Source organism: Oryzias latipes, chromosome 3 (genome assembly GCF_053564925.1).
Source record: "Oryzias latipes strain Hd-rR chromosome 3, Olatipes_Hd-rR_3.1".
Lineage (NCBI taxonomy): Eukaryota > Metazoa > Chordata > Actinopteri > Beloniformes > Adrianichthyidae > Oryzias > Oryzias latipes.
The window spans coordinates 18,655,034-18,667,599 of NC_136239.1; the positions used below are offsets into that span (position 1 = coordinate 18,655,034).

The following is a 12,566-nucleotide window of genomic DNA, read 5'->3' on the forward strand; positions in this document are numbered from 1 at the left end:
CCTCTGAATTTTAAACATTCACCTCAAAACACTGCTGAATCAAAAAAATAATAATAATAACAATTAAAAAAGGGGTGAAACTGTTTTAAAAAATCGGATTATTGTTGAGATCCAATTTTAAGTGCTCATTTGTTTTGCTGGCAGATGGCTCTGTATTACAAGCAGCAGGATTCAGCTCAAGTGATTACAACCCAACTTGTGTTTTTCTCTGAGTCAGCTGATTACAGAGACTGAGTGGGGAAAAGGGAAGAAAAATAAGTGTTCAGGACAATTGTTTCATTTATTTTCTTGTTTAATTGCTTTGTAAATTGGTGCAGAAATCTTATTTTTTGTTGTTTTTCTTACATGTGTACTGTGGCATGAACTCTGTTACTGACGTGAATTATTGTTTCTTCTCCTGAAAACAGTGAGAACGCATAAATAAAGATACAAATATTGGTTCATTTATATTATAACAGATTTTTTATGCTATAAATTGCGTAACTTACAAACTTATGAAAAAATGTCGAGCTTTTAGTTGGGCTTGCAGCTAACTTCTTCTCTTTCCTGACGCAAGTTGATTTTTCCAACCTTCATCTCTGCAGACTTTTATTGAATTAAAACACATAAAAATTACCTGTTTGACCTTGCACTTTGATGAATGCGAAAGAAACACACTTATTCCTTGTGTTATTCATGAGGCCAATTCAACAGCCTGGACAAGTCAATAAGTCAGTGTGAGAATCAAACCAAGTTGAATAGGGGGGTCGACTGCACCTGGTACACAAGGAATCACAAGGCCTTAGATGCAGGCACTTCCCTTTAGCTCTCTCCTCTGTGCGAGATTGTGGGAGGTGCACCGCAAGACCTAATGCATATATTAGCATTCTACATTATTCATCGCTTGTCAGTAGCTTGACTGGCAGAAACATTAGCTGCAACCGGTTCAAACCAGCAAAATAAATAAATAAATAACATTTAAAAAATAGTAAAACTGGGTCAGTTCAGACTCCAACTGCAGCTGGTTATTTTAGCCCCTCTGGTGCCTGATACCAGAGTTGTGCCGCATTCAGCTTGTTTGTAAAGACAAAATCCATAAGGTTTCAATGAGCCGTGACAGAAACTCTGCATCACTTGTGGAGAATTTTGATAGAACTAGTAATCGATGTGAGGGTCTTAAGAATTCCGTCAGAGGTTTTTGGAGCTTTGAAAATGTTCCTTTTCTGCTTTCCTAATTACGACATCCTTATGCTCACACACTCACCTTGTAGACCAGGCAAGTTTTCAAATCTCTGTAGGTAAACTTGTTGTGGAGGGAAAAAAAATATTAAACAAACTAGACACATGTACACACTCCCAGGGAGGAAGTAAAAGCAAGTGATGAGTTACTAATGACTCCAGCTGGCCACCAGAGCAAGAAGGTGTTTCACCAGCGCTGACAGTTATGTTGTCACTTTCCCATGTACCTCAGGGTGTCAGACTTTAAAACGAAGTGACAGATCACTCCTAAAGCTGCTCTCTCCCAGCTAAGGATGCTGAAGGCTGGATCTAGAGACAAAAAGGTCAGGCCACATAGGCTGGTTGTGCTAATGGACTGCTGACCGGGCAATAAGCCACCATCTCAAGAGACATTTGCAGCTGAGTTCTCACCTCAGTGATGCTCACATGTCCTCACATTATAGAGTGAGGCTCACACTCACTTTAGTTATCTAAATTCTTGCATGCTTCCACTAAATGAGTCGCTCTTTATGCCATTTAATGCGCCGTCCTCCTGAGGTGATGCTGAGGAGAGCTCTATTTCTTTTTTCCACTGAAAAATTAAATGTTTGAGCTTGAAGCTTGGTTGAGGCGTTTGTCAAGCTCCACCTCAAGATGGCAGTGTTTACCACGACAGACTTCCACCATAGCAACAGTAGCACAGCCAGGGTAAGCTGTGGATTTGAACTGAGAGGGGTCTTTTTCTCAACCGAAATGAAATAATGAGAGAAAAGCAGTTTGGGATGAAGTGATAGTGACAGATCTCAATGGATGATTTCAGTTTCCTCTGCCAAATGAACCCTTCCATCCTCACCTCTTATGGTGTCATGAGCTCCGGCTGCTTTTAAACTTTTAAAGGAGGATCCATCCTAGAATAGCATCCCAGCATCAGAGCATCAAGCATAGAAATTAATGCAATTTGTCTAATACTCAAAGAGCGTGCACTGTGAGCCACTATGACTTTGATGACTCGGATAGCTGTCAAGGTTATTTGTTATGGACAAGTGCTGACGACTGGCTGCGGGGTGCTAAATGTGGTATGTAGGGTGTGAATATGCACTTCGTGCAAAGATGCTTAGACAATGGTTTCTCTGTGCCGACTGCAGTTATAAGTGACTCTGCACAAAGATTGTGTTGTGTGTTATTTTTTTTTATTCTTAGCCAGATTCCAGAGAACACTTAAAGCATCTTTTTTTCTTATTTTCATTTATTTTGTCTGCACTTACTATTACATCCAACCTGACAACTGGCTAACAGGTTATATGTTTGATATGTCCTTTGGAGCCAATGTTTCCCTGTTTTTGCACACAGAAAACAAAACAACACAACAACACAGAGAATAATAACCTTTTTAATTATTATTTTACACTATCATCATCACAACAGCGTCATCATCATCATGAGCAGCGGCAGCATCCTCACCCCCCCCCCCGCCCCCCTCCAGCCTTAGGGTTTTGGTTAAGCGCGTGCAGCCTGCAGCATCTCCATGGAGCATCACACAGCGGACGACCCTCCGGATTGCGTTAAATGACGTGACCGCGGGCCAATCCCGAGTCCGCTCGCTTAGACGACGCAATTGAAAGAGATGGGCGGTGTCCAATGACGAGGGTTGGCGGGGTGGAGGGGTGAGAGAGGAGGAGGAGGAGGGGTGGGGGCGCTGGAGTGGTATACTTCACCACCCCTCCTGTGGGTTTGCAAAGAGTTCGTGCGCGATATTCAGCTCTGGGAGCGCGAGGGGTGAGGAGGACCGGCGCATCCACTCAGCGAATCGGTGTGACTCTGAAGTGCCGTCTTTATTTTTATTTCATTTTGGCATTTCCATGTGGGATTGACTCCGAAGTAATAACCTTTACTTAATTTTTTTTCTCCTTTTAAAAAAAATCCAGTTTGCATCTGGCGATTACTGATGAAGCTTGTTGAAGTTGAAACATGACGGGACACGCGTGTCTCTTTTTGCATTCACCTCGTCGGCGCCTTCACCTTCACAGGTAGCAAGGGGAGAAGATTTTATTTTTTAATATAGAAAAAAAAAACAGCTTTGAAATTCTTGCTCTTTTTATTTTCATATATTTTATGGGACAGTCTGAGAGATGAACACTGATTTTGGGAGCCGTTTTTAATGGAAAAGACCGCAAATCATTCACTGACCACCTTGCTGTGTCTGCTCGCCGCGCGGCGCTGATCACCGCAATCCCCGCAGGTCGCGCAGTCGGGTCCCCTGTCCGTTCCTAAACTTCAACGGGGAACTGCGACACGGGCTATGTCGCTTCTGGCTGACCCCTTTCTGTGCGATCAGCATCTTATATCCCAGACCTTTTCTTCAGTCTGATTAGTCTTACGGACCAGTTATTGCATTATCCCTCCACCTCCTCCTCCTCCTCCTCTTCCCTTGGACCCAGACGCAGATCAGACAGAGGAGGATCTCTCCAGCACTAAACTCTGGCACACAGCGGCGCGCGGGATGAGAAGACTATGAGCTGACACACTCCAGTTTTTCTCCTTCGCTGCAACGGATTTGGGTATGTAGGATAAGAATAGGTCTCAGTTGCCCACTGAATTTAACATCTGACTGAGCGTACTTTGTATGCTTCATTCATGCGCATTGATTCGTTAAGCAGCCCACACACGGCTTAAGCTCTTTAAATTTGACAATTTAAGTGTGAAATTAATAAGAACGTGTAATGTGTTGTGAAGTTTGGCTGCCTGCGGGGTTTAGAAATTCTCAGTGACCATAAAATGTGGAGGATTGGGGGGGATGTGAAGGTGTGTGTGTGTGTGTAGGGGGGGCATAACAAGGGCAGCTGCTGTTGCTTTTTAAGAATGCTATTTATTAAAGCAGGTAGTAATATTTCAAATGGGGTTCAACTCTAAAGTTTTTTGACTGCTGATTGAATTGTTGTGCATGTTAAAGTTACTTAGGAGAAACTCTTGTTATTTATTCATAGGTGTGCACGTGGACGATTCCTGTCATCGCCTGTTACAGCAGTGCTTACAAAAATTTGCTAAGCTGAGCTGTAAAAAGGCTGGAAACTATATCATGGATCTGAAAGACTTTTACCTGTTGGGCTCCCTGCTTGCCTGCATATGGTTAGATCCATCCATAGCTCAAGAGCTGATCTACCCAATCAGAGAGGAGCTGCAAGAAAATGTCCTAATTGGAAATATACCAAAGGACCTAAACATTTCCCATACAAGTGCTGCAACTGGAGCAAGTGCTAATCTAGTGTACCGGCTCGTCTCGAAAGCAGGAGATAGCCCGCTGGTGCGCGTTCTGGGCAACACTGGAGAAATATTTACCACGTCAAACAGAATTGACAGAGAAAAGTTGTGCCCTGGTTCCTCGTTTGAGGATGCAGAGTGCTCCTTTGAAATAGAAGTGGTCGTCCTGCCTAATGATTATTTTAGGCTGATAAAGATTAAAATAATCGTGAAAGACACAAACGACAATGCCCCCATGTTCCCATCCCCAGTGATCAACATCTCCATCCCGGAGAACACCCTCATTAACAGCCGCTTTGCTATTCCGTCTGCCACTGACCCAGACACCGGCCCCAACAGTGTCCACAAATACGAGCTGATCAACGGGCAAAGCGCCTTTGGCTTAGATATAGTCGAAACGCCTGAGGGGGAGAAGTGGCCCCAGCTCATTGTGCAGCAAAATCTGGACAGAGAGCAGAAGGACACGTATGTGATGAAAATTAAAGTCGAGGATGGTGGCAGTCCACAGAAATCCAGCACTGCCATTCTTCAGGTTACTGTAACAGATGTCAATGATAACAAGCCAGTGTTTAGAGAGAATCAGATAGAAGTGCACATACCAGAAAACTCTCCTATTGGCACATCTGTTGTTCAGCTCCAGGCTACTGATGCAGATATAGGGCCAAACGCAGAGATCCATTATGTATTTGGGACTCAGGTGTCTCCAGCTACAAAAAGACTTTTTGCATTAAATTCAACTTCTGGCCTCATTACAGTGCAGAGGCCCCTGGACAGAGAGGAAACTGCTATTCACAAGCTTTCTGTTTTAGCCAGTGATGGCAGCTCAAGTCCAGCCAGAGCTACTGTTATCATAAATGTGACTGATGTTAATGACAACCCCCCCAACATAGACCTGAGATACATAATAAGTCCCATTAATGGCACTGTTTTTCTCTCAGAAAAAGATCCCATCAACACTAAAATCGCTCTCATCACAGTATCAGACAAGGATACTGACATCAACGGCAAGGTCATATGTTTCATAGAGAAGGACGTACCTTTCCATCTCAAAGCTGTGTATGACAACCAGTATCTGCTGGAGACATCTGCGCTGCTGGACTATGAGGGGACAAAGGAGTACAACTTTAAAATTGTTGCTTCAGACTCAGGAAAGCCAAGCTTAAATCAGACTGCTTTAGTGAGAGTGAGACTGGAGGATGAGAATGACAACCCGCCTATTTTTACACAGCCAGTCATTGAGCTGGCTGTTATGGAAAACAACAAACGTGACCTGTTCCTCACAACTCTCAGCGCCACAGATGAGGACAGCGGGAAAAACGCAGAGATTGTGTATCAGCTGGGACCAAATGCATCGTTTTTCGATCTCGACCGTAAAACGGGGGTCCTGACGGCTTCTAGGGTTTTCGACAGGGAGGATCAGGATAGGTTCCTCTTCACCGTAACGGCGAGAGATAACGGCACACCCCCTCTGCAAGCACAAGCAGCTGTTATTGTGACTGTGCTGGATGAAAATGATAACAATCCTAAGTTCACGCATAACCACTTTCAGTTCTTTGTGTCTGAGAATCTTCCTAAATACAGCACTGTGGGGGTAATAACTGTGACAGATTCAGATGCTGGAGAGAATGCTGCTATCTCTCTTTCCATACTGAATGACAATGAGAACTTTATTCTGGATCCATTCTCCGGGGTGATAAAATCTAATGTGTCATTTGACAGGGAGCAACAGAGCTCCTACACTTTTGACGTCAGAGCTATAGACAGCGGTAGGCCTCCTTGCTCTTCGGCCGCCAAGGTGACCATCAATGTCATTGACGTGAATGACAACACCCCCATTGTTATCTACCCCCCTTCCAACACCTCTTTTAAGCTCGTCCCTCTCTCCTCCATCCCAGGATCTGTTGTGGCAGAGGTGTTTGCTGTGGACAGTGACACAGGGATGAATGCTGAACTGAAATACACCATAGTGAGTGGAAACAACAAGGGTCTGTTCAGAATTGACCCTGTCACGGGAAACATTACACTGGAGGAAAAACCTGCTCCAACTGACATAGGCTTACACAGATTAGTTGTCAATATCAGTGACCTGGGATATCCCAAATCACTCCACACTCTGGTGCTTGTGTTTCTATATGTCAATGACACTGTGGGCAACTCAACGCTCATTTACGATCTTATCCGGCGTACCATGGAGACCCCAATCGACCGAAACATCGGGGAAAGTAGTGAGCCTCAAAGTGATGACTATTTTCCTATAATGGTTGCCTTTGTTACTGGCGCTTTGGTGGTGATTATTGTCATCTTTGTGACCGTGCTCCTGCGCTGGCGCCATGCCACCAGGTTCAAAGCTGCACAAAGAAAGAAACAGGGGACTGAGTGGATGTCACCAAATACAGAGAACAAGCAAAACAAAAAGAAGAAACGCAAGAAAAGGAGGTCCCCCAAAAGCTCCCTGCTTAACTTTGTCACCATAGAGGGCAACAAACCCGACGATCCTGCTCATCAGCCAATCAACGGAACCATCAGCCTTCCCACTGAGCTGGAAGAGCAAGGGATTGGACGTTTTGATTGGAATGCCACACCTACCACAACTTTCAAACCCAACAGCCCCGACCTGGCTCGACACTACAAGTCCGCCTCACCCCAATCAGCTTTCCACCTTAAGGCTGACACACCTGTCTCAGTAAAGAAGCATCACGTCATCCAGGAACTCCCCTTGGATAACACATTTGTTGGGGGATGTGACACCCTTTCAAAGAGATCCTCCACGAGCTCCGACCACTTCAGTGCCTCAGAGTGCAGCTCCCAGGGAGGGTTCAAGACGAAGGGTCCCATGCACACCAGACAGCAGGTAAAGGAGAACTTTTACTGGTCTATAAGTACTGCCTATAACTGCCCTGTTCCACAGTGCTGAGGTGCCAGTCTAGATTAGGGACTCTATATAAGGTACCTTGAAGGAACAGAAAAGTGTTGGAGACACACTGCTTCAGCAACATCTGTTGTTTCTTAACTTTAAAAATAAAAGAACAAGTGAAAGTGAACAACTGCAACCAAATGGAGTCGAAGCTGAACTCAACGGTCACACAAGTGTAATCTTGGGTAACAAGCATAAATAGATCAGTGGTTGATTTTGCCTTACTTTTTTCTGTCCCAGGTTGGGGCCATTGGTAAAATGTACCTAAATACCATTTATTGTGACTTAATGTTCTCTGTGAAAGAAACATTTTTTTCTTGCCTATCTACTCAAAAAACAATATCAATCACAGCAAAATGCTTTATACACAACCCTCGTCCCCTTCCAAAGTAAAACAAACTGTTTTCATTTCTCTCATAAAACTAAGTGTTTTCATGTCTTTTTTGTTTGTTTCTTTGCTTTGGTGTGTACTATAGTATTACAAAAGATTTAGTAACCTTTTAAACATCTGCTGCAATAACAATGGTCAATAATTAGTTTGCTCCTGTGCTATTGCAAATGTCACTGTAGGCTTTGCCTCATCTTCTAAGCTTGAATTAAATACCTCCCTTCAAATCGCACCAGCGAACTGAGTGAAGCTCGTCTGGAACTTGATACACATCCAATTCTAAAAGGATTAGCCAATAATGAGCCTCAAATTTCACTGTAATCCATGCTGCTTTTATCAAAGCCTTATTAATTTTTTTCAGCTAATAAAGCACCACTGCACAACGCACAGTTTTAATCTAATGGAGCACACGTGGACAAATACAGGGAGCAGTAAATTCAAGGAGAAGAGACAAGAGAGTGCAAGGAGAGAGAAAGAGAGGCTGTTATCTGTGGGTCAGGCTTGACAGGTGGTGGTACTGAACCTTTAGGTGGCAGTGTTGCGCTGCACGGCACAGCCTGGCACTGCGCCAACCTGCAGTGGAATTTAAGGGAAGAGAAGAAAGCAGGGAAACCGGTGTTAGTGTTCTTAGTGAAATATTCTGGCCTAATGATGCAGAGGCTGCACGGGGGGAAGATTGATAATGGCAGTAAGAGATGTGAGTGATAAGATCTATCTGGAGGAGAGAGTGGAATTACGGAGGTGACACAGAGCAATTCCTGTCGCTGCTTACCTCCGGGTCACAGCATCTGGGGTTGCATTTAATGTGTTTCTGTGTGAGAGGTAGCAGTCAAAAGAGGCATTCAGTGGCGTCATACACCAGGTGCGTGTGTGTGTGTGTGTGTGTGCAGTTGGCGATGTGAAAGAGAGGCAAGACGAGGGGAAGCCATGAAATGGGTAATGGTTGTTGCAGCGGATGGGTTGAGGTGAGGGGCACTATTACGACCCGAGAGGGGGACATACAAGATATTACACTATACTGTAAGCACAACTTCATTGATTTGCTCAGTCATCCCACAATTCTACAGCAGATTTATTGGGATCAATAATTCTGACGGATGATTCAAAGAAGCCCTCAAACAAAGTCAATGTGTTCTCTATAGAGCCGCTGACAATATACATTTTCACTGGTGCAGCTCTCTGTAGTTTGATTCATAACTTTCAATGTACCTGTGTGTAGCAGAAATGCTACACTCCCAGAAAGTGAGGTTTGAACCATAACTTGAACTGTCTTTCAATAAATCAAAAACCCATGATTTGCCATGATATCCAATTTTTTTCTGCGTCTCAAACATTTGACTTGATCTTTTATTACAACCAAAATAGTCTTGCAAAAAAGTTTACTATATCATAAATTTTTGTCTCATTTGATGATGAGATAAAATAATTGACTTTAAGATAAAACTAAGCCTAACCATACTTACTGTTTTTTGCCAGTTGAGAGTGATGTATGTTTTAAAATTAAATTTTTTATTATTAGATCGGTTACATTTTCAACGTTTCAGTGTCTGTCTCCACAAATGCGCAGGGTTATTAACCTTTGGGCTTTAAATATCTGATTGGTTCTCATTGCAATGAAAATATCTCTGGTCAAGGCTCCAGTGAAGACTTAAGGTTAAATGGCAGTTATCGATTGCTGTAAAATGATTAGGCTGCAAGGGCTGCAGTGACATGACAAGTGGGCTGTGTTATCGTGGCCATTGTTTCATCCGTATTTTGACTGTTTCTCACAGAACCAGCCATCTGAGTTGATGCGCATGTCTTTTTTGTGTCTTTATTGTTGGCAGAGAGGTAGATTTCCACCACCAATGACACATTCAGTTTTGGATTTCTGTCTATTTTCAGAGATGAAAATTAGAACATTCGTCTGAAAAAGCATATAAGAAAAATATGAGTGAAACTTTCAGCAGACAGTTTATCCAAATGGTAATATCCTTGGATTATCATATCACATTCCCTGTAATGTGGAGGTGCTTTGGGGGAAAAAAAGATAAGGATTGCATTATTGAAGTATTTATTTTATAGCCCCATGTAGATCATATAAATATGTTATATGATTTAAAGTTATTACTATTTTTTATATGGGGGGTGGGCTTGATGTAATATACTGAAATTGTATTCATTTGAATGCTGATTTCTTGCACCACATCAGGGTCCCAAAGATTGATGATGGGTGATGAAATTTACCGTTTACTTTTATTTATTTTTTAGTTTATATGTCACAAACCAACACTTAACATTTGTTGTTGCCTAAAGTTAAAAAGAACGAACCAATTAGATGAAATGGGATGCTCATGTATAAGAGACATGAGGATGGTGGAAACAGCTTCTATAATTGACCTTTTCATTTCAAATAGAAAAGCAATTTTCTTCCTTTCCTTTCAAGAGTTTCTCCTATGCAACATCAGCACAAATCAATAACAATGGAACCTGATTAATTGGAGAAAAAAAAAGTTGGAGCAACAACACAGTGTGGCCTTCATGTATTTGATTTTAGAGAACGCAGTGGATGAAGGGAAAAGTGATGGCAAAAACCCACAACTGTCTGCCATCATTGACATATCCCTTCTGAAATCAGCTTTATAGGGACCCCAAACTTTGCTGAAAGCAATAGAAGCAACCCTGGCCCACCAATTTTATCCTAACTTATTATTTAGCCTCTAGGGAGTCACAGGATTGTAAACAACACTGAAGGAAAAGGAAAAAAACAACATGAAAACTGTCCTAGTTTCATAAGGCAACTCAAGCATCTAAGCAACCAAGTGTAATCATCCCTATCGGTCTTACTCTCTTCCTGTCAGCCGACATAGATGTTGTTCACTTCTATAACATGAACCCAGTGGCTATGCATTAACAACATGCTCTATGTCAAAAATCTCAGCCTTATGTTGTGAGCCCGTTACTATAGTTACATAAGGGGTGCAGATATTAGGAGTCAGCGTAGTATGAATTAGGGAAACGTACAGAATATTAAAAAATTTTAGTATCTCTCTTTCATTGTAATCTTTAAATTAAGCTATGATTAAAATGAATAAAGGGTTGATTTATTCATAAATGCCCTTTTGGAGATGCACTAGTGTTTTTCCTCTCCCCCATCCGTGTTTGCTCTCCCCGTTTGCGTGTTTGTAAAAGCAGACTGTGTATGAATAAGAATAATTATGCCACCGTATAGTATTTATCGGTAACTATCGGTTTTTGCGGCATGGCAGGAATGACGCAAAAAGTGTTAACCTGAAATTAATTTACGTCACGCTGCTCCGATGTGCTCTACAACACTACAAAGCATGCCTTAGCTCAGTTTCACGGGACTGTAAAACATCTCTGTTTTGTGGATAGAGTTACCAATAAACAAAATATACAAAGAGTTTTCTCTTCTGTCTGGACCTGATTTATTTGTAGTTCTCTATTTTGGTCAATGGAGGTGACTGTTTCAGTTCAAAACTTTGAGAGGGTTATTCAATTCTAAAGTTTGAAGTATTACTGAAGTATTTATTTTGAAGTGCAAGGAAAGACAAAGACCTTAGAAGAAAAAGAAACACTGAGCCTTGCTGCCGTTATCTTGTTGGTGCATTTAATGAATGGACATTCTATGCAAACAGGAGTTTATACAGACCATTGTAATTATGGAGCCTTGGGGGAGTCGTCCTTCTTGTGCAGGTTCATTTGCCACATTAATAAGGGGATTAGTAGTATGTACGGGGGCTGATGGCAGCAGGAGAAGTTTGAGAAGATTAATGAACTATGACAATGTTGCACCTGAGGGGAAAAGTCTGTTGCAATATCTTCTGGCTTGTGCTGACACAGAGTTTGGCGAGTTTGAAAGGGGATGATGGAGAGAGGCCAGAGATTGCTGCAGACTGCGATCATGCGTCGCGCTCCCTAGCCATGCTGTCACTTAATCAGGCGAATGTTTTTATGATCTCTTACCCCTCATGTGTTGATACTCATGACTGCTGCCATTCTGGTAAAGTAAAGTCCTAAAAAATAAGACCACAGTCTATGGATTATTAATTGCATCAGATAAATACATATAAAGACAATCTGTGCCATATAACCAAATGCAGCAAGAATAATCTGATAACTGGATTCTCTGAATGAGTGAAATGTAGCAGATACTCCAGACATATGCAGTTCTTTTAGATAATATGTCACTAATACTGCAGGTGATGCTTCTGTCAAAGCTCTGAATCATCAGCACTGGATATGTGAGATGTTTTATCACAGCAGAGAAGTAGCATTTCGTTATTTCCTTTTTTAAACGAAGGTAAAAAAGAACTTGTCATGTACTCTGTATCTAGGGGGGTAAAAAGAAATAAAATGAACGGCGTGCAAAACTAATACAGAGAATGCTAGTACTATCAGAGGAGATTACTGCCCCAAGGGAGACCCCGTTTTGTCGGCACAAAACAACAAATAAATCAAAGTTTGCTTTTGGTACACTGGCTGAACCGAGGTGTTCATTTGTATATACTATTTTCTTTTTTGTTTCCTGTTAAAAATATGGAATGACACAGATTTTTTTTTGTATATATATATATATATATATGTATATTTGAATATGTATTTATTTATTTATTTGTAAAATTTTTGCCTTTTCTTTGTTTTGCTTTGTTTTTCTGTCTTTTTTTTCACTTCCAATAACTGCCTGGGGCAGATTAAACAAAACACAGATGATGGCAAATTACCAGGAATTACGTTCTGTTTTTGTGTGAATATGGCTCATTTTCATTTCAGTTTGTAAAACATTTGCTTTTCCACTAATGTATGTTC

The 12,566-nt window shown here is 41.8% G+C and overlaps 1 protein-coding gene across 4 annotated transcripts in view; it reads left to right on the forward strand.

Annotated features, from left to right (window-relative positions):
- The first annotated feature begins 2,822 nt into the window (after positions 1-2,822).
- pcdh9 (protocadherin 9) overlaps positions 2,823-12,566 on the forward strand; it is a 205,162-nt gene continuing 195,418 nt past the window's right edge. Inside the window, exons 1-2 of one of the 4 annotated variants that reach the window (XM_020712961.3) lie at positions 2,823-3,755; positions 4,182-7,306. In XM_020712961.3, coding sequence (XP_020568620.1) covers positions 4,274-7,306 — 3,033 coding nt within the window. In that variant the 5' untranslated portion in view covers positions 2,823-3,755; positions 4,182-4,273. The remainder of the gene's footprint in view (positions 3,756-4,181; positions 7,307-12,566) is intronic. The other 3 variants (XM_011490482.4, XM_020712966.3, XM_011490487.4) reach the window with 3 other exon arrangements.